Here is a 22,724-nt window from a genome sequence, read left to right as displayed (position 1 = left end):
TAATAAGGGCCCTAAATATTTTTGTCTAACGAGAATGCAGCGCAAAATACCAAACTTGTCCTTGTGGTGTATTTCCACAGGTGGCTAGCCTCATTAAGAAGTATTTTTTTTAAAGAGAAAGACAAAGTATTAGCCACGAAAAGACACAACAAATGAAGACAACATTTTAAAGACTAAAATGTTCAATGGAATGCTAGATGATGTTTTGAGTGCATAATTTTGCAAGAAATAATAAAGCACTTTTGTATCTACTTACCAGATTGTCCTGGGTATTAGTCTTTCCAGTGGAAAGGAGAGCAAAATTATAGGCAAACAGTGAAAGTAGAAAAAGGGGAATCATGTAAAGCTCAAAATTCCAGACAGTAACGAGGAACACCTGGAAAAAAGAGATAAATATTATGCTTTTGACAAGAGTGAAATTACAAATTATGCTAAATATACAATTTTCCTATTGTCAAAAGAAATGTGCATATTTATGTAATTTTTACGCAGACTCTATTGCAAACCTAATTATTCATAGGCATGTCATATGTCAACTTTATCTGCCTACCATATTAGATATTGACAAAAGCTTAAAGAGGACAAGAAGAAGCTTCAAGACAAGTTCACATTTGGCAGCTTTTACTTTTTAGTGGACGGAATGAATAAGTTACTTACATTAACCATATTACATGTGGATAAAACTTACCCTCTGCAGAATCCAAATCTGTTGAACTATTTTTGGCCAAAAGGCTGGAAACCCTAAAACATTTTCCTCTATCTCAAAGTGCCTTGGTGCTGTACATATACAAGACATCCTGCTGAGGTTGTGCAGTGCAGAGCATGGGACACATTATCAAAAGTGCCCCAGTGGTGCAACAGGCATGTGACCACGTTTTGCTCCTCCAGGTCACTTTGGTATTAGGGGCTACAGGCACTTGTGCAGCCAATTTGGTAATACAGATCGCAAAGGCACACATGTAGCACCAGCTTGTTAGCATGGGTGCATGGCCCAAAGCAATTGAGGACATTTTTTCCAGTGTCATTTTACAGACAAGAGTGCAAAAGCAAAGGAGGTGTTGGGGCACTGCCTATATGCTTAAAAAGGGGTTGTGTACAGTCAGTATGTCCCACGACAGCAAACCTTGGAAGAAGGGAAAGAGTGTCCCATAGGTCCACCCAGACTTCCAACGCAGCAACCATGCCCATTCACTTACTGCACACAACTTTAGGCGGATCTCTGCCCCCTCCCCCTTTCCAATGCGGGCTGGGTTACAGCCTGCACACTGAAAGGTGGACTGTCGGGTTCAGATAGCTGGTTCGTCGTTCACTTATGCGCTGCCTCCAGATGGTATTCCTTGTGAAAGGGTGCAATGACAGTCTGTGTCCAGTGAATCCTGCTGAAGATGTACCATATGTGTAATATGACCGAGATATGACGGACCCTTATTCTACAAAATTGCATATCCTCAATGTTCCTGTATAACCTTAGGTTCTGCACTAATTCCTACCACACAGAGGTACCACGAACACTCGAAGGCAAAGGAGAAAGAAAGCCGGGACATAAAGATTCTCAGGAGGAGAAATTGTATCCATTAGAATCAACATTATAATATATTCTAACAGATGGCACTCTTGAGCTGCAGATTCTTGATGCTGTGAACGTTTCTGCCACCAATACCCTAACAATTTAGAAAAAAAAGGGCACAACATTTTTTTTCCGAAAACCATCAAAGTACCCAAAGGTGTGCCGAACTTCTGTTCTTTCATACAATACCCTGGGTTGAGCATGAGAAAGAGTACAGTAATTTGCAAACACTGTAAGAAGCAGTGAAAATCTTTTAGATTGTAATAATAGGTTTTACCACCACTACAAGTAATAAAATTCCAGCAAAAGGAAATGTGTTGCACTCCTCATAAGCAGCTGCGAAGCAGACCGTCATCGACGGAAATCAAGTTTGTTTGGAAACTGGGGTACTCATTTTGAGTTTGCCGGATGGGATGTTCCATCACAAATATGACGGATACCCCACCACCATCCTACAAGTGACATTGAATATAATGCCCATAATATGGCGGAAGAGATATCCGTCACGTCTGTGACAGAGTATCCAATCAGCCAAACTCTAAGTTATGCCCTTAGTCCAATGACTCAGATTTTTTTAGGATCAAGCTTATGCAATAATTATTCCAACTTTTAAAAGATGAGGAGGTAAATGTTCAAGATTTTTTTTGTTGCTTAGAATTGCAAAACCTACGTTAGGAACATGCATTGTAAACAGGCATGAACAATATCAATACCTGGGAGCAAGTAAAAGCATTTACTGGGGGGACGTGCTGAATAATGTTTCTGTCAATTCTGACAAATAAAGGGCAGATGTGCAGGAGTAGAACTGAATAAATAAGATGGTCAGAACAAGGCTTCATAAAATGGGAGATAGGTGTATAAGACAGAGAGAGAGTGGAATAGAACAAGAGGAGGGAAGCACTGCAGTCGGACATAGACATCAGGGACCATGTGCAATAAAACAGATGAGACTGGGGATGTGTGGTGGGAGAACTCCCCTAAAGTTTTCTGCCCTACAGACACACAAGTTTAGCAAGTTAAAGACTTAGCAGTCTTTGCCAGAAATGGGGATTAAGTGAAATGTGTCCTGGGGGGAGGTCTGGATGGGTGAGATATGCCAAGGGAAAGGGATTTTTAAAGCTGGTGGACACTACTAAACTCTTTGGGTGATGAGGTTTTCCAAGGAACAGATCTGAATTGGATGTAGAATGGGGGTGATGTTTATAGGCATCACAGTGCACTCTGTTAAAGAGACATACAGAGGCAGCAGGTGAGTTCCTGAGAGAGATATATGAAATATTGAAAAGTATGTTGCTATAATGATCTATGGTACGCGATGCTGCGTGGATGATGTGCCCTAGAAGACATATTAATGTTAGCAATTAATGTTAGCAGATAAAAGATCCTGCACATGATGTTTTTAGATGGAACGTTATAGAGAATGTGTGATGTGTCATGGTAGAGGTACAGAGGGAGAGATATGGCCCTATGCAAGGAGGCCTGAAGTGCATGAGAGTTTGGAGACAAAAGAGCTACCTATATGCTGTTTTTGAAGAGAGACCTGCTTTGGTGGGACGTTTCATGAGATTAAGTTCTGTGGGTTTTATGTGCCCTGAGAAAGGATCAGCAAGGATGTGAAAGAGAAGGGTAAAAGACAGAAAAAGGAAACCAAAGACTGACTAGTAGACTTCAATGTCACTGAGAATGAAATTTCTAGGGGCTGAAATGTGCCCAAGAATATATTCCACAGGGGCTGAAGTGTTCCCTGGAAGAGAGAGAGCAGCAGGTAGCAAGACGTGCACTTGGGAAGAGATCCTCATGCATGGGTGGGACTTCTCTTAAACAGAGACCTACAAGAGTGAGATGTGCTAAGAGTCAGAGATCATAAAGGATGTTGCAAGGCCTTGGGAGAGGATACTATGGATTTGAACTTTCTGTAAAGCAGCACGCTAGGAGCCCATCTTTCTCTTGAGGTACCACTGTGAAGGCTTTTCTTCACTGTGGTAGTGTCAAACCAGGACTTCCCTCACTGCATTGGGCATGGCCCCCATTGTCCTAACGATACAGTTGTGGAACTAGGCATCGTGGTGCCCTGGTTTTGAGGGAATCTTTCTCTGTAGTCTTGCTGCAATGCAGGGAACATTAGATGTATGGGACAACCATAAGGATAGAGCCTACTTAGTGGCTGTTCAGTATGAGGCCCTCACTGTGACATCCCTAGTGAGAGCTGCTCCCACTGTGACACTGATGCAGTAATGGGAGCTCCCAAGGTGTAACTGGTGCAAAGGATAGCTTAGGGCTGGATGTTACTTCAGAAAATGACAGCTCCAGGGAGAGATATCAATGAACCAGCGGCAGCTCACAGAGTGATGTCTCATGTAAAATACAAATCAGCGTGTGATGTAACTGACTTAAGTGCATTTACTAATGAACTGTCAAAGTAGCAAGGAAAACAAATGCAATAACAGTGTGATATGAAGTGAATGCATTTAGGGCAGCTCCGTTTCATATGTCACTAGTTTGAGGTCAAGTCCCGGGTGAGATGGTTCTATTTAAAAGCAGATCCAAGCATACTTAGACTGGTTAAAGACAGCTCTACAGTGCTGTTACTGCTGTGAGGGCAGTTCTTAATGAATTGTCACTGCATGGTAGACTACTAAATTACGAAAGGGTTGGGCAGATAATGTAGTACTCAGTAAACGTCTTCTGCTCTGTTGTTCATAGTGAATCAGTTGTATTTCCATTTATCTCCAGGAGCCATGTTACAGAAACTGACACGGAGGCCTGGTGTGAACCGGTGCACACTGACATATTGGGAATGTGCGCCATATTACAGAAAATGAATCTCTTCAGTGCAAGCATAACTATAAATTCAAAAGCAGCCGTGAACCCCGAGCTTGCGCCTGGGCACGAGTGAAAGCAGTAACACCTGCTGGTTGCAAAACCAGTGCTCAGCTCGGCTAGCTCAGATCCACTCACTGGTGACACGTTGAGAGTTATCTTTCTGTTTGAAGGCCACCTGGGTGTCTTCCACATACATGTACATATCACACCCAACCCATGCAACGGGTAGGCCACAGGTTTTGTTTCTATATTAAACTGTAAAAAAGAACGTGCATGGGAACAGCATGGGAGAAACATGTAGGATACAATCAGCATCGTTGAATCCTCAAAAAGCCTGCTGGTCTGATGGGAGCACAACAGGGCATTCACATCGACAAGAATGCCATCAAATTCGTGTGTTAGCTCACCAAAGACAGATGGAACTACCAGTCTAAAACCCATCCTGAAATCTGTCTAATAGTTTAGCAGCCTCAGCAAAAAGCTGGACCCGATTCATAACTACCCCTTCCATCACATTATTAGGATATGGAAACAAAAATATAGGTCTACAGTTAGCAATAGAGAAGGCTTTTTCACAATGGGGTTTAGCACTTTGAACACCCACTCCACAGATGTTTTTATAGAGTAAAGTGACCTGTTATTCAAAAGTGTCAGATTTAAAACCAATTCAAGCGCATTATTTTAGGATATGCTTTCTGGTCACATGTTTCAGAGAGCCTAAAGAGAACAAGTTAGCACAACATCAGTTACATTTCTTTGGAAAGGGTACAAACTCTGACTGTCCACAAACCTGGAACGATATTGAAGATGATGTGCTCAGTTTTGCAACAGACTCCCAGACAATGTTCTACCCTTCTTCTAGAACCTTCTTCTTGGACGGTCCTGTGCTGACTCTTTAGTTAGATGTGATGAAGCAGAAAATGAAGGTTTTGATTTATTAACGCATAAACGTAGTGCTGAAATAATCATGTGTGACGTTAACCGAACTAATAAAGATTGTACGGGGACAAAATGTGCCCTCAGAGTAGTTTGCCAACTTTTATATGCGTGCTTCATATAACGTGGTGTATTAGAATTTCACTAATCCGACATAATCATAAACGTGTGCTACGATTTGCTTATTTGAAATGCCTTAGCTTAGCATTACTTTAGCGGAGGCTTTGGCCTAGTTGCCTGGTCTCACGGTTTAAATGTTCGTATTTTTCCACTGTGCTATTAAACGTGTATTTCTGCTTGAAGCTGTGCTTTTCCACAGAGACTGTTCACATGCTTATCTTAAAGTTGGTGCCAGCATGGCATATTTTCTCCTTAATTCAAGGTCGGCTTGCAGGTGCGGACAATGGAGGCTCTGAGAGTAAGCTAATGGAGAAACAATGTTGCAACTTGCGTACCCATCTCCAAGGATAATGTATGCTTAAGTAAAAGCTTGAGAACTGTCGTTTTTGATTGGTCAATTTGAAGCTAACCTATGAACCCACCAATGGAGACCCTACAGGACTTGAACTGTTGTCTATAAAAACCAGGTGCACGAGAGGGAAGCTCTCTCGCTCTTCGGACATCCCGCCATTTTGACTTCGTAGCTACTATGACCCATTTTGCTGCGACGCCATTTTGAGAGACTTTGATGCTTTCTCTAGTCGAGAGAAAGAGACTTTAATGATTCTTGCCCTAGAGACTTTAACTTTGATTTGCCCCTTTGCATGAAATAGTAATCTTATCTTGCCGCCGTGAGGCAATTGTCCCGTTCACCCCTGCCCCTTTGCCCCGTCCCATGCTGATCGAGAAACGGTACCTGTGAGACGAAGACTTCATTGATTGCTGATTGGAATTGGTAATTATGAAAGGAAACTGTAAAATTGCATTGTGTTTCTTTTAGGTAACCAACTGCTGATTTTGATAAGGACCCTAGTTAGGAGTTTTCTAAATTGATGTTGCCAAATCGTTTTTGCATGAAGTCCCACATGCTGATGCTAATTTGAGGTTAGACGAGGATTCCATATGTCACACGATGCAATTGGAGATCTTGTTATGCTGACTAAATGTACGCAATTAGCCCATTACAGATTATCGTATTAGTGCTTTGCATTGCCACTATCGAATGCCTTGTGATTCAAATGCTACATAGATTACACTTGTTCCGACGATATGGACAGCTATTAATGTTCATTTATGTTTATCATTTGGTGTTGAGACACATTTATATCGTGCTAGCTTTGTTAATATAGGGAAATAAACTCACTAACTTTGCAATAAACTGGTGTGGTTATTCCTGGCTGAAAGGTCAGGGTTCGCCGAAATGTATTCTGGATTAATTGTTAAGTGTTATGTTGTTCAAGGTGTTGCTTATGTTCGTTATTGATTATCGATTAGATGAGACTGTTCGATTAATAGTACAGAGAGTTCCCACATTAGTCAAAAGATTCATCGACCTAAAGAGCGTCCGAACGCAGGTAAATTGTTACCACGTTCCGCTCTATCAGTGATGGTAGCAGAGGACGGTTACGTCTTTTGGGACCCTGTACCATTAGAGTACATGGTGTTGGATTAACGGTTACGCATTTTGAGGCCTCATTCGAGAAGTTGAATTAGATTTTCTTGGATAAAACTGACTGACAAGATGATGATGGGCTAGGTCCACCGCGACTTTCCCGGGATCTCGAAGCTTGCGAATGGAGAGAAAGGAGATGTGGAAACAGCGCTGGCGGTACTAGTGATGGTATGAGTGAAGTTAGGGTTTTGCGCTTGCACAGCTTATTGCCGCAGAGTGTGTGAAAAGGTTGTGAGGATTTTTCTTTAAGGATAGCGGAGGTGCGACTCCGAGTGTAGAAGTAGAGAAGTCGTCGAACTTCATAGAGACATCGGAGGTGCGGCTCCGAGTGTGAGAGTAGGGAAGTCGTCGAACTTCATGTGCGTCTGGCGCTTTGTGCATAAAAAGGTCCACGTGGTTGTTGTTGTTGAGACGGGCCCTGCGAGGTCAAGAGACTCCGGAGTATGTTGATCCATGTTGTGGTCTGGGCGGTTTAGTAGGTTGATCGGGCGTGGTCAACGAGTGGGTACGTGTGTTAGGGAGTGATAGGAACTTCGACTTCGGGCTTTGACAAGATTCTAAGTGCACTAGAACAGATCATTGACAAGTTGAGAGTAGGTCTGCGGGTCAGATTTGCTTGCGAATGTGGGGACTGAGAAAGACGGAATAGCGGCCGAGACTGGTGAAAGAGATCGAATAGTGGTCACGGTTGGTGAAAAGTCCCTAAGGTCCTGAAGCGACTGAGTTACCCTTCCTGTAGTAAACCGACAGATCTGTTTTAGTTTTTGGTAGCTCGCGATACATGCAAAAAGTTGTTACGGGAGGAACTGAGTGAAGGAGGACTAGCCGCGAGGCTTTGTCAGCCGCAGTGTGTGTGAGTGTGACGTCACTAAGAGCCGCGCTGGGATAGGTTGGTTGCAGAGACGGGTCGCGCACGGATTGGACGCAGTCTGTGGGACTCGATTGGAAGGGGAAAGGCAGGTGAAGAGTATTCCGGGAATTTAAGTCACCCATTGATTACAAATCTTGTGGAATAACAGTGACCTATTGATTATAAACTTTGTGAATTAAAAGACGAGAAAATGAAATTCCTTAAAGCATTTAGGAGTGCGATGAAGGGGGAGACTTACATCAAAGCGAGCGTAGGAGAGGAGACGCCGCCCGAGGGTACACCAGCTTACATTGTGATGGAAGAAAAGGGGGTAGCTCCGTGCCTTTGGCTAAAGCAATGGCACAAGTGGACAGAGAAACATGGGAGCGTAGCATTCCCGATACATGGGACATTCAATATAAGGGTCCTAGAGAATTTGAGATTCACGATGTATGACATGAAAGTACCTCCAAGGCCAGCACAGTTTGAGGCTCTAGCAATATGGGAACTCATGGCTAGGCAGCAACAGAAAAACAAGTTCGAAACAAGAATGAGGAAGGTAGAAAAGACACTAGCGGATGCTAGGTGGGATAATGCGCAGAAGGTGTGGAGGTCAGATGTATTGCAGGGAATAAAATTGTTCCCCGCAATTACTAAGGATGAAGAGGAGACAGGTAAGAAAGCTACCTGTAAGACAGACAGGAAGAGTTCCAAGGACAGAGAGGACGAGGAAAAGTTGAGAAAAGAAGAGGAGTTAGAGGATGAGGAATTGATAATGGAGTTGTTGAACGACCGTCCACCACCTTATGCAGAGAATGGACAAGGTCCAAGTACCAGTTCTGCCCCTCCGGCATCGGTACAGAACAGGGAAACGCAGAATACAGGAGTACCATCGGGATCTAAGGATCCGAGCTTACTGCTCACTCCACAGATACCGCAGATCAGGAGAATGTATCCAGATGTGCCCGTGTTGAAAAAAGCAGAACACTATCAGCCGCAGATGTCAGGGTACTACAGCAGTGATAACAGTGGAGGAATGATTCTAGATCCAACCGTAAGGGGCGTACAGAATGGTTACAACCCAACAATGGCACAAGCTGAATCAACTCAGTTTATGATGCCTCAAAAGCAGATGCAGGGAGGAAATGTTCATGCTCAAATGACGGGGAGTCAGATGGGCATGCCGCCAATGATGGCCCATAATATGGGGATGAACATGCCTCAGAATATGGGAAATGGACAAAATCCAGATGCGATATCACTGCCCATTACTGTAGGTCCAGTGGTACCTCTGTATAGTCAGCCTAACTTAGGCATGAACAGTCAGGGACCAATGCTGCAAAATGGGACGGAAAGAAGGTGCATAGAAAATACTCCAGGGATAACTCCGATAGCGGCTCAGCCAACTGGACCCGGATCCTTGATGGAGTTTAGTCCCGTATGCGCTCAATCAACACTGGTGAGGTCGAGCCCCCCACTGATAATACCATTAACATTGAACACTGAAAAGTTGCCGCAACCATCGATGGCAGTCGATGTGAATGCTACACTGATGGGGGTAAATGCGCAACAGCTGACACAATGGTTCAACAGTTTAAATTCCACACAAAGTTCAGACAGTGGGAAAGGAGACGATTACTTGAGCAGGATGAGGCTGAACATGGAAGCACAAGAATTGGTGGAAGGGAATATGGGTGTGAACAGGTTAGAATCCTACACGGAAGAGGAGTTGAGGTATCTATGTCCAAAGATCACGAAAGAAGTAAACAAGGTACATAAAAGTTTGCAGGAAGTAGCAGACAGGAACGGGATTGACATAGGCAAGACGAAACACTTGAGCAGGAGCTATAGGTTGGATTTTGGGACCACAGATTTTGAACACATGAGATCAGCAGGCATGAAGGCACACCTTAGAGAATTGTTGCAGAGTGCCCAAGTGTGGAGGTGTTTGGACAAATGGGAAAGCAGATGGGTAAAGAGGAAGGATAAGAGGAGGGACAGTGCCACAGAGAACAATGAGAAAAGACCACAGAGTAGTGATACAGTAACTATGTTACCAATGAGGGAGACAGCAGGGGGAAAATTAGTACATGTACCATGGCACAGGAGCGATATTCAGTCTTTTACGAATGATTTTCCCAAACTGAGAGAGAAGCCGATTGAGTGGTATCAACAGACTGATAGGTTTGTGAAGCTTGCAAAATGTCTCTGGGAAGACCTGAACACTCTATTCGAGATTGTGGTTCCGGCGGATTTGTGGGAGGATTGCAAAAGAGCTGTAGGTTGGCCGACAAGTGAACCAGAGAGAGACAGAGAAACGGGTGCACCATCACCTATGGTGATGTGTCTGTACTATAAGGTGATTGAACATTTGAAGACGAAGGTTGCCGCCAAAAATGTGGATTGGCAGAAAATTGATCGAACTGCCCAAGAGGCTAAAGAATCGATTCATAGTTACTATGAGAGGTTGTTGAAGGCGTTCAAGAATTACAGTGGCACGGAAGCAATCGAGGCGAAAGATATGCTTCATTTTGTGTTCAGATTTGTGGAAGGGCTGAGACCAGATATAAGTCAGATGATAAAATCACATTTGATCTGCTGGCAGTCGAAACCGATTGATGAAGTCTTGACTTATGCGAAATACTGTAGCGACGAAATTGAGGTGAAACAGAAAAAGCTGAAAGAGAAGGTGATGATGATGCAGCTTAAGGCGGCTCAGACAGGCTTGCAAGGTCTGCAGGGACTGCAAGGGTTGCCAGGGAGGCAAGGGTTCCAACAGCAGGTACCGCAACAGCAGCCGCAGTTGCAGGGAGGCATGGTATTTCAGCAACAGCAGCCGCAGTTGCAAGGAAACATGGCGTTTCAGCCACAGGGCAGAGGCAGAGGTAGAGGAGGTTTTGTGAATAATGGTCCGGATTTGAACACTGTTGTGACAGGTGTGCCGGCAATGAAGAAAGTGATGCCGTGTCACGCGTGCGGAAACGTAGGTCATTGGAAACGCGAGTGTCCGATGGTGGTGCAGGAAGGTGCAGGTGCAGGTGTAGGTGTTGGTCAGCAAAACAATGATGTCAATGCATTTCAGACAACGAGAGGACCGAAAATGAGAGGTCCAAACCCAAATTTTCAGACCATGAATCAATTGCAGGGATTACAACCTATGCAGCCGCAGCAGATGCAGATGCCCCGTGTGCAGATGACGCAAATGCAGCCGATGCAACAGCAGTTACCTATGGTACCTAATCAGCAAATGCAAATACCTTTGGCACCAATGAGTCAGCAGCAAATGATGGTTCCTCCACAGGTAACGGGTCAGGTAATGAGCACAAATGGAACAGTACAACAGTTCCCATTACACAGTGAGAGTGGAATAAACAATGTATGGGAGAGTGAAAGCTCAGAAGAGGAAGGAGATTGTGTGCTTGCGGCATCCTTGGAAGTTGATCAAAGGGGTCCGTACGTAGAGGGAAGAGTAATGGGTCATCGTGTCTCATTCTTGGTTGACACGGGAGCCACACGTTCAACTGTTAAGAGCAGTGAAGTACCAAATTTGCCACTCTCAGGGAGGACAGTTCAAGTGGTGGGAGTAGCAAACAGGCATCTGACGAACCCAATAACAGATCCGATACCAGTCAACATTGGTAACTATCAAGGGGTACATCAGTTTGTGGTATGTGACTCAAGCCCGATAGCACTGTTAGGAAGAGACCTATTGTGCAAATTGGGTTGTTCGATAATGTGCTCGAACGAGGGAATAACAATACAGACGAGCAGTGATGGGGAAGAAGAAGACAGTATAGAGGGCGATGAAATAGAAACAGTTGACGAAGAGTATCCTCTGATTTGTCTTTTACCAATGATAACTGAAGAAGATATCCCAGCAGAACTACGGGAAACAGTCGGAGAGAAAGTGTGGGACATGACAGGGAAAGAGGTGGGATTGATGAAAGGAGTAGAACCAGTAAAAGTGATGGTAAAGCCCAATGCGATCTTTCCCCAGACCCCACAATACCACATGCCACAAGATACCCTCATGAAAGTTGCCCAACTTATCGACGAATTCGTGAAGCAGGGAGTACTGAAAGAAGTATTGAGCAGCCCATGTAATTCACCGATAATGGGACTAATGAAGCCAAGTGGGAAAGTCCGACTTGTACAAGATTTGAGAAAAATAAATGACATCATAATAAAGTGCTGCCCTGTCGTACCGAATCCGGCTGTGATAATGTTTCAGATCCCTTGCGAAGCTGAGTGGTTCTCAGTCATCGATTTGTCACAAGCATTCTTTTCTGTGCCTCTTCATGAGGACAGCCAATTCCTCTTTTGTTTCAAATTCCTAGACAGAGTATACAGTTGGTGTCGAATTCCTCAAGGGTTCTCTGAGTCACCGTCGATATTCAATCAAGTCCTAAAGAAAGATTTGGAAGAGTTAGAGTTGCCATTCGAGTCAACCCTAGTACAGTACATTGATGACTTACTGGTTGCATCAAAGACAGAAAGTGGCTGCACAGCCGATACCATTGCTCTGTTGAACCATTTGGGAGGGAATGGACACAAGGTGTCTCCTTCCAAACTGCAGTTCTGTCAGAAGAAGGTGAAATACTTGGGTCACCAGATAGAGAAAGGGTCACGGAAAATAATGAAGGAAAGAATTACCAGTGTACTTCAAATGAGTCCACCAAAGACAAGGAAGGAGGTGAGGAAGTTTTTGGGAATGGTGGGATACTGTCGCCAGTGGATTCCCAACTTCTCGTCTCTAGCAAAGCCTTTACTGAAATTGACCCAGAAGGATGCTTTGGATGAAATTGAGCTGAGAGGAGACGAGATGGATGCCTTTGTTGAACTGAAAGAATGCATGTGCAGGGCTCCAGCTTTAGGTATGCCTGACTACACGAAGCCTTTCACATTGTTTTGCCATGAACGTGATGCATGTTCTTTGTCTGTCTTGACACAAGCCCATGGTGGCGTAAACAGACCAGTAGCGTATTTTTCAGCTACTCTGGATCCGGTCGCAGCAGCACTCCCAGGGTGTTTGCGCGCCGTAGCAGCAGTTGGTATCAGCCTCACTCAGAGTGAAGGAATAGTGATGGGACACCCAGTAACAGTCATGGTCCCTCACTCAGTTGAGATACTTTTGACCCGCTCCCGAACGCAGCACATGACTGGAGCAAGACTCACAAGGTATGAAACGACTATTCTGGGCTCACCGAATGTGCAGCTGAAAAGGTGCACCACGTTGAACCCAGCTACCTTGCTTCCTGGAGAACATGCTGAAATTGAGAACGCTGAAGACGTCGAGCATGACTGCCTTCAGGTGACTGAATTTTGCACAAAACCCCGACCGGACATCAAGGATACCAAACTTGATGAAAATGACCAAATTATTTTTGTTGATGGTTCATGTCTAAGAGATGGGGTGGGAATTTTGAAAGCAGGATATGCTGTATGTACTGTAACAGGAGTCTTGGAAGCGGGATGGCTTCAGGGAGTCTATTCTGCACAAGTAGCAGAACTTGTAGCCCTTACTAGAGCATGTCAATTGTCTGCATTGATGAAAGTCACCATTTACACTGATAGCCAATACGGGTTTGGGATTGTGCATGACTTTGGACAACTGTGGTCACAGAGAGGTTTCCTGACTTCTTCAGGATCCCCAGTGAAAAATGGGGAGAGAATAAGGGAGTTGTTACATGCCATTCAAGTGCCAGCCGAAGTTGCAGTGGTAAAGTGCAGTGCTCACACGAAAGGACAGGACTATGTGTCTCTGGGAAACGCCTATGCAGATCAAGTCGCAAGATTTTGTGCCTTGAACTGTATATTGTTAAGGGATGATTGGAATACAATAAGTGAACCAGAACTCGAACCAGCTGAAGCATTTGCCTTGAAGGTCGTAGATACAATAGAAGAACTAAAAGCACTACAAAGTAATGTCAGGGAGGATGAAAGAGATTCCTGGATTAAATCACAATGCATAAAAAGACAAGACGAGCTATGGGTTTCACATGAGGGAAAATTTGTTTTGCCAAATAGCCTCTTATCACAGCTTGCGCGGTTCTATCATGGGCAAGCTCACCTAGGGAGAGATGCCATGATAAGATTATTCAAAACTGATTGGTTTAACCCCAGATTTCGCCAAGCTGCGGAAGCAGTTTGCCATCGATGTGTCACTTGCCAACAGATGAACCCAGGAAAGGGAACAGTTGTGAACGCGAGCCACATTGGTAGGGCAAGCGGTCCTTTTAGCCGAATGCAGATGGACTTCATTGAGATGCCTGTGCATGGAGGTTTAAGATATGTGTTGGTGATTGTGTGCATTTTTAGTCATTGGATTGAGGCATACCCCACACGTAGAAATGACAGTCTTACAGTTGCCAAGCTATTATTGAGGGAGTTAATACCACGTTTCAGATTCCCGATCTCTTTAGAATCAGATAGGGGAAGTCACTTCAATAACGAGGTGATGAAGTTACTTTGCGAAGCACTGAACATTGAGCAAAAGCTGCACTGTAGCTATCGTCCTGAAGCATCAGGACTGGTGGAGCAGATGAATGGTACGCTGAAATCGAGAATGGCAAAAATATGTGCATCAACAAATTTGAAATGGCCTGACGCATTGCCCTTAGTGCTAATGTCAATGAGAAACACTCCTGATAGAAAAACTGGATTGTCTCCGCACGAAATTCTCATGGGCAGGGCTATGAGACTTCCTGCAGTTCCCGCAAACATGCTTTTGAATATTACAGATGATATGGTGTTAGACTACTGCAAAGGTCTGGCTGACGTGGTTCGCTCTTTCTCTCACCAGGTGGAGGCGACCACCTTGCCACCGATCCAAGGTCCAGGACACGCCCTGAAAGCAGGTGACTGGGTCGTGATAAAGAAGCACTTGAGGAAGTCGTGTCTGGAACCCCGTTGGAAAGGCCCTTTCCAAGTGATCCTGACGACAACTACCGCTGTGAAGTGCGCTGGGGTTCCCAACTGGATTCACGCCAGTCATACAAAGAAGGTGCTGTGTCCCACAGATGAGGAAGTTGAAGCGCTGAAACTACCAGTGCCTGATAAAACGGTACCAAGTGCTGGGACAGAACAAAAGCGAACTGAAAGCGAACAAGCAACAGCAGGAGAAAAGGAGATATTATTGGAGAACGAAGGGTCCGACTCACTTGGGGAAGACCAAGGAGAAAGTTCAGACAGCGACGACGAAGCTGCAGGTGACAAAGAGCCTGAAGCAGCTGAGGGTAGCAAAAAGCCTGAAGCAGCTGAAGGTGACAAGGAACCTGAAGCAGCTGAAAGTGATACAGAGCCTGAAGAAAGTAACGGTGACGAAGGGCTCGAAGAAAGTGAGAAAGCAGGAGAGCCTGAGCAGAAGGGGGCTTTCCCAGAAACAGACGATACAGAAAAAGAAAAGGAAAACGTGACTGATTCCCCTGAAGGTGGGAACCAAGAAGAACAGAACGAAAGAGCTCAAACCTCTACAGAAAGGATCACAGGTCCATCAAACGGACACGGTGCAAAAAGAAGACTAAGTATCTCACCGATAAAAGAAAAGGGTAAAGAAGGTTTGAACGAAGGAGGAAGGCCGAAAGTGAAGGAGAAAAGAAAGGAAGTGAGTGTCGTGGAACAATCGTCAAGTGAAGAAAAGGACTTGGCGAAGGAGGAGAGTGCCAGCGAAGCAGAATCTAAGAGAGAAGCAAAATTGAAAAGGAAAAGGATACCAAACAGGAGGTATTCCGGTCCTGAATGGGCATATGCGGTAAATGATGATTGGATTGATGAGTTTGTATCTCTAAGCATCGAGAACGAAGAAGAAGAAGAGATACCAATAGAAAAGAAAAGTTTCATAGACTCTGTTGATTGAAAGGGTAGTAAATGGTATTGCTTGCTGCAATCTAACGTGAGACAAACAACCAGCTGAGACATTGCTAAACCGAATTGAGACAAATGCTGCTAACCGATAAGTGACTGGCCTTTTGAAGAAAACGGTGTGAACATTGTGCTCATTCAAGCTTTGTAACTGAATTGCTAAGTAGTTTCATTTATAGGTGCTTCTAGCTCTCTGATTCTATACAGATCATGCCTGGGTACGCTATGCAAAACAATAGAAAGAAGTATTGTAAATACGTTTGTATAGGCTTGGTACTAACATGTGTACTAATAATAATGGCAATTGTGTTTGGAATGCATGGAAAGGGTGAGAATGAGACTATTACTGCTTCTACTATTGTTCCTGTTACTGTCACTGAACTAACACCATTGAAAAGGCTAGCAATGGATGAGAGGCTCTTGCATGATAAGAAAGAGCTTTCGTATAACGTTTTCTATCGCTTGCTAACAGAGTATGTTGAGACTATGGATGCGAAAGATTGTTATGTGTGTACACAGATACCGACATCAGTAAAGGAAGGGGTGACTTATCACCACATGCCTCTTACATACGGGATTACATGTAGTATAGTAATGTCTAGGTTTTATGGTCAATCTAACATACAGTATTTTTTCTCAAATTATGATGTTACCTTTGCTTATGTTCCTATAATAGCACAGCTGAGCGAGACTGCAAAATATTGGGATTACAAAATCATGAGGGACTTTTTCGAGCCAATGCAACCTTTTGAAACGGCTCATGCTCATAGGGAGAACCTTACGTGCTCCGTCTCTGCTGTAGAAATAAGCTTTTTAGATCGCACAGATGATAGAAGGGCTCAAATGAAGGCGAAATTAGAAAAAGAACTGCATAAGAGGACTTCAGTAGATAATTATGACTTTGCTGCTATAAAGACACAAGGAAAAATTGCTTTAGATGCTTGGCATGTAGGGAAGTTTTGTATATATCGAGGTGAATCTTACTATGACAATATTTTTGTAGGAGCGAGTGAATGCAAACATACGTTTATTTTTAAGGCCAAATGGACATTCATGATGGACGGACTTGACCCTGTCATTCCAGGGGTGTATTACATTTGTGGGCATAATGCCTATTATCGTCTTCCAAAGGGATGGTGGGGAAGATGTTATTTGGGTATAGTGTTTCCAAAGGTTTATCAACTGGATGACATATCGATGATTGAAAAGACACCTGGATCCCATCGTATCCAGAAAAGAGAGACCGCAGCTGCTGTGGTAGGTGATATATTTGGAGCCATGATTCCTTCATTGGGAGTTGTGCTGAATTCCATCAAAATAAGAAAGTTGTCTACTATAGTGGATAACATGTTGACAAAATTTTCAGGTGCTATAATCCTGATGGATGCTGAACTTGCAGCGGAAAGAGCTATGACTCTTCAAAATAGGCTTGCTTTAGACATTCTTTTAGCAAAAGATGGAGGCGTTTGCAAAATGATTGGTGCACGTCACTGCTGCACCTATATACCTGATAATAGTGTGAAGATTAAAACTATGCTTGCTAATCTAACAAAAGAAAGTGCAGATTTGAAAGAACTAAAAGAACCAGGAGTGTGGGAGAAGGTTGGAAAGGGACTTGCTTCAGTGGGACATTGGATTGGGGGAATTTGGAATGGAATATTATTGAAAATAATAGAAGGGATATTAATAGTGATAATTTGTGTATTTGGAATTTGGGGAATAAAAAGGGGAATAATAATGATTATGGAGAGAATTACAAGAAGAAAGGAAGAGAAAATAATGAAAAGAATGGCAGAAGAATACAAAGAGCAAACTAGGGGAACTAAAAGGAAAAGGGAGCTGACAGAATTTTAATGGGATAAAATTTGTGGGCTAAATTTGTGTGATGACAAGTAGTCATCAGAGGAGGGATTGATGAAGCAGAAAATGAAGGTTTTGATTTATTAACGCATAAACGTAGTGCTGAAATAATCATGTGTGACGTTAACCGAACTAATAAAGATTGTACGGGGACAAAATGTGCCCTCAGAGTAGTTTGCCAACTTTTATATGCGTGCTTCATATAACGTGGTGTATTAGAATTTCACTAATCCGACATAATCATAAACGTGTGCTACGATTTGCTTATTTGAAATGCCTTAGCTTAGCATTACTTTAGCGGAGGCTTTGGCCTAGTTGCCTGGTCTCACGGTTTAAATGTTCGTATTTTTCCACTGTGCTATTAAACGTGTATTTCTGCTTGAAGCTGTGCTTTTCCACAGAGACTGTTCACATGCTTATCTTAAAGTTGGTGCCAGCATGGCATATTTTCTCCTTAATTCAAGGTCGGCTTGCAGGTGCGGACAATGGAGGCTCTGAGAGTAAGCTAATGGAGAAACAATGTTGCAACTTGCGTACCCATCTCCAAGGATAATGTATGCTTAAGTAAAAGCTTGAGAACTGTCGTTTTTGATTGGTCAATTTGAAGCTAACCTATGAACCCACCAATGGAGACCCTACAGGACTTGAACTGTTGTCTATAAAAACCAGGTGCACGAGAGGGAAGCTCTCTCGCTCTTCGGACATCCCGCCATTTTGACTTCGTAGCTACTATGACCCATTTTGCTGCGACGCCATTCTGAGAGACTTTGATGCTTTCTCTAGTCGAGAGAAAGAGACTTTAATGATTCTTGCCCTAGAGACTTTAACTTTGATTTGCCCCTTTGCATGAAATAGTAATCTTATCTTGCCGCCGTGAGGCAATTGTCCCGTTCACCCCTGCCCCTTTGCCCCGTCCCATGCTGATCGAGAAACGGTACCTGTGAGACGAAGACTTCATTGATTGCTGATTGGAATTGGTAATTATGAAAGGAAACTGTAAAATTGCATTGTGTTTCTTTTAGGTAACCAACTGCTGATTTTGATAAGGACCCTAGTTAGGAGTTTTCTAAATTGATGTTGCCAAATCGTTTTTGCATGAAGTCCCACATGCTGATGCTAATTTGAGGTTAGACGAGGATTCCATATGTCACACGATGCAATTGGAGATCTTGTTATGCTGACTAAATGTACGCAATTAGCCCATTACAGATTATCGTATTAGTGCTTTGCATTGCCACTATCGAATGCCTTGTGATTCAAATGCTACATAGATTACACTTGTTCCGACGATATGGACAGCTATTAATGTTCATTTAAGTTTATCATTTGGTGTTGAGACACATTTATATCGTGCTAGCTTTGTTAATATAGGGAAATAAACTCACTAACTTTGCAATAAACTGGTGTGGTTATTCCTGGCTGAAAGGTCAGGGTTCGCCGAAATGTATTCTGGATTAATTGTTAAGTGTTATGTTGTTCAAGGTGTTGCTTATGTTCGTTATTGATTATCGATTAGATGAGACTGTTCGATTAATAGTACAGAGAGTTCCCACATTAGTCAAAAGATTCATCGACCTAAAGAGCGTCCGAACGCAGGTAAATTGTTACCACGTTCCGCTCTATCAGATGACAAGCAGTTTAAGTAGCATCTGAGGAGTTTAGTTCGATAATTATCCTTACCAATTATTTTGAAATGTTTGGCGCCTATGCTATTCATGCAGCAAAATGTAGGTTTTACGACTGGGAATTGAAAGATATGAGATTTTAGCATTGTGGGATCAATGGCTCTGGAGATAGGATCAGAGATTTCCTTCAGACCTGTCTAGCTTCATGCAACTCTAGTTTGCTCGATGTGATGACAGGAGGAAACCAATTGTTCATATCATGATTATTAGAAAAAGATCTTTGCACGTGTTTTGCAAGTATTAAACTATCTGCAGCTTCCGTCTCACTTTGGTTGTGAGTTTTCAGAGAGCTTTCCGGGTCTGAAGAGTTAGAAATGTATTTATTTATCTATAGAGAGAACAATTGACAGCTGGGCCTCCAATAGATTGTAGTTAAGAAATAATGAATGCTGTAGGTATTATGTCATCCGCGGGCTTGAGTTCTAGACTAGTTAACAAGAGCCGCTCGAAAAGGATTTCCAAAATTATCTGACAGTGGTGGCCAGTAGTTTTAGAAGGGGACGACACACTCGCGCACACTCATGCATTCACACATGCGCGCACAAACACAGCCATTCAGAACACTCACTAAGAAATACACATACATTCATACGTACATGCACACCTGCAGCAAACATTTAAAAAAAACATAAAACTTACCTTTAATGTAGAGAGGTGTTAGACCTGACACCCTTAGGGTGGTCATCCCCCAACCTTTTGCCTGCCTACCTCAACTTTTCTGGACTGTTTTTGCTGGTGTTAGGACTCTGCACACTTTACCACTGTTAACCAGTGCTAAAGTGCACATGCTCCCTCCCTTAAACATGGTAACATTGGTTCATACCCAATAGGCATATTTAATTTACTTGTAAGTCCCTAGTACAGTGTACTACATGTACCAAGGGCCTGTAAATTAAATTCTACTAGTGGGCCTGCAGCACAGATTGTGCCACCCACATAAGTAGCCCCTTAACCACGCTTCAGGCCTGCCATTGCAAGGCCTGTGTGTGCAGTTCACTGCCACTTCCACCTGGCATTTAAAAGTACTTGCCAAGCCTTAAAACAGCGTTTATTTTCTACATATAAGTAACCCCTAAGAGAGGCCCTAGGTAACCCGTAGGATAGGGTGCTACGTAGGTAAAAGGCAGGACATGTACATATGTGTTTTATATGTCCTGGTAGTGAAAAACCCCTAAATTCGTTTTGCACTACTGTGAGGCCTGCTCCTTTTATAGACTAGCATTGGGACTGCCCTCATATACTTTTTGAGTGGTAGATTCTGATCAGAAAGTGGTAACCAGGTCATATTTAGCATATACAGAATGGCAATAGAAAATCCTGCTTATTGTGAGAGTGGATTTTATATTACTATTTTAGAAATGCCACTTTTAGAAAGTGAGCATTTCTCTGTACTTAAAATCCATCTGTGCCTTACAGCCTGTCTCCAATCAATGACTGGGCTGGTTGACAGCTTCCTTGTGCATTTCACCCAGACAACCACAAACATAGGACACTCAGTTACACCTGCACTCATCTGCATACTGAATGGGTCTTCCTGGGCTGGAAGAGTGGAGGGCCTGACACTTACATTTCAAAGCCTAGTGGCCTGCCCTCACACAATGGACCGCCAAACCCTCTACTGGGACCCTGGCAGACAGGCCTGTACTCAAAGGGGAACTTTTGCACTTCAAAACCACTCTTTGAAGTCTCCCCCACTTCACATGCATTTTTGGGTATCTAAACTGGGTCTCTGACCTCACCAACTCAGACAATTCTGGACCTGAACCTGGAACCTGTCACGAGGAACTGCCTGGCTGCCCAAATGACTCATCTGGACTGCTGCTGCCCTGCTGCCCTGCTGGCGTCTGACTTTGCTGAGAAGTGCTCTCTAATGGCTTGGATTGAGCTTGCCTCCTGCTTTCTGTAGTCTCAGGGCCAAAAAGACTTCATCTCCTCAGAAAACTCCTTGTGCTCCGAAAATCGACACACAGCCTGCTGGAAATGACGCACAGCATTGCCTTGCGACCAAGAAATCACTGCACAGTCGAACCGGAATGAAGCAGCCGACTTCCAGAGTAAAAATTTGGCACAGCACCTGCCTTACAATGGAAAATTTGACACCTCGCCTACCGGATCAATGCAACACCCGTGTCTTTATCCAGCATGTCCTGGATTTGCCTGCATCGTCCCTGGGCATCAAAAAGATCCCTGCATCACAGTGAGGAACCAAGACTGCACGCTGAAAAACGACGCAAGCCCCTTGCAGCATGGAAAGAAGCAACTCTGGCACACACCTTTTTTTTCCATGCATTTCCTCCTCTGCGGTCTCCATGCGTGTTATTTTTTACGCAAACCAGGTACTTTGTGTAACAAAAAGACAACTACTGATTTATAAGATTTAAGACTTTTTAGAAACTTGCAAAAGTGATATTTCAACTTGTGCTTATTGAATATTTGTTGTTTAGACCTTATCTTATTCATGATAAATATCATCTTTTCTTAAATCCTATGTGGTGTATTATTGTGGTGTTTTCACTGAGTTACTGTATGATTTATCACACAAATACTTTACACATTGCCTTCTAATTTAAGCCTAACTGCTCAGTGCAAAGCTACACGGGGGTGGGCACAGGATAATTTGGATTGTGTGTTACTTACCCCAACTAGGACTGTGGTCCCTACTTGGACAAGGGCGTATACCTCTGCCAACTAGAGGCTCCATTTCTCAAAACAGGGAAAACTCTGGGTTGCAGGAGGGTTGGGACTGCTGCCTTCACTCGTCACAAAGTGGAATGGGATCAGTGAGACTGCTGACCCCACCTTAATCTGTGATGAGGTGTCACTGATTGACATTAGGCCCTGGGCACTTAGGGCTTAAAACTGAAGTACCCAGGTCTGAGGCAATCAAGGACACACCCCTCATCATGAGGGAGAAGGCCTCAAAGCACTTCTGGCAGGCTGAAGAGGTCACACCCACAGGGCTGTGAAATCCTCAGCTTAGCAAAGTTCATATCAGGCAGCCAGGAGCATGCACATTTAGTTGGCTGACTAACCTGAACAAGAAGAGTGACTGTCAGGCTGACTTTTGTTCAGCCTGACAGACACTCTTCTTGCCAGTAGAAATGTGGGGAGCGTGGCCCATCAGCCCATATAGACAAGCCACTGCTACTAACCAGAGAACTGGAATGAAATCTTGAGAAAAAAGGACTGGTGACTAGACATAAATGTTGCACCCAACAGGTGACTAGAATATGGTTCTTTAAATTTAAAAGGTGCTTCACTATGCTGCCAAAGTTTTAACACTGTGTGTACCAAAAGATGAAGGCTCCAATCACAGACATGCTTCCATTAGCCCTGGGTAAACATCTGCTCCTGTGCTAAACAGTTTTTCACCAAAAAAAGTGAGAACATTGGAAGTTTTCTTACTTAAAGAGAAAACAATTAAGACTTTTTGAAAATATGTTTTTCTTTTGGCCATTAAAATTGTGCAAAAGAAATGTGTCCATTCCTTACCGTTAATGGCATTACTCCTAGTCCTACTCCCTTGCCTTC

At 43.5% G+C, this 22,724-nt stretch overlaps 1 protein-coding gene across 2 annotated transcripts in view; it reads right to left on the bottom strand.

Annotated features, from left to right (window-relative positions):
• Window positions 1-22,724, bottom strand: part of MCTP2 (multiple C2 and transmembrane domain containing 2) — an 896,516-nt gene that overhangs the window by 160,993 nt on the left and 712,799 nt on the right. For both annotated transcript variants that reach the window (XM_069222757.1, XM_069222756.1), the window contains one exon: window positions 257-376. In XM_069222757.1, coding sequence (XP_069078858.1) covers window positions 257-376 — 120 coding nt within the window. The remainder of the gene's footprint in view (window positions 1-256; window positions 377-22,724) is intronic.

This window comes from Pleurodeles waltl, chromosome 3_1 (genome assembly GCF_031143425.1).
Source record: "Pleurodeles waltl isolate 20211129_DDA chromosome 3_1, aPleWal1.hap1.20221129, whole genome shotgun sequence".
In the NCBI taxonomy this organism is placed as follows: Eukaryota; Metazoa; Chordata; class Amphibia; order Caudata; family Salamandridae; genus Pleurodeles; species Pleurodeles waltl.
This window is presented reverse-complemented; position numbering and strand designations above follow the sequence as displayed.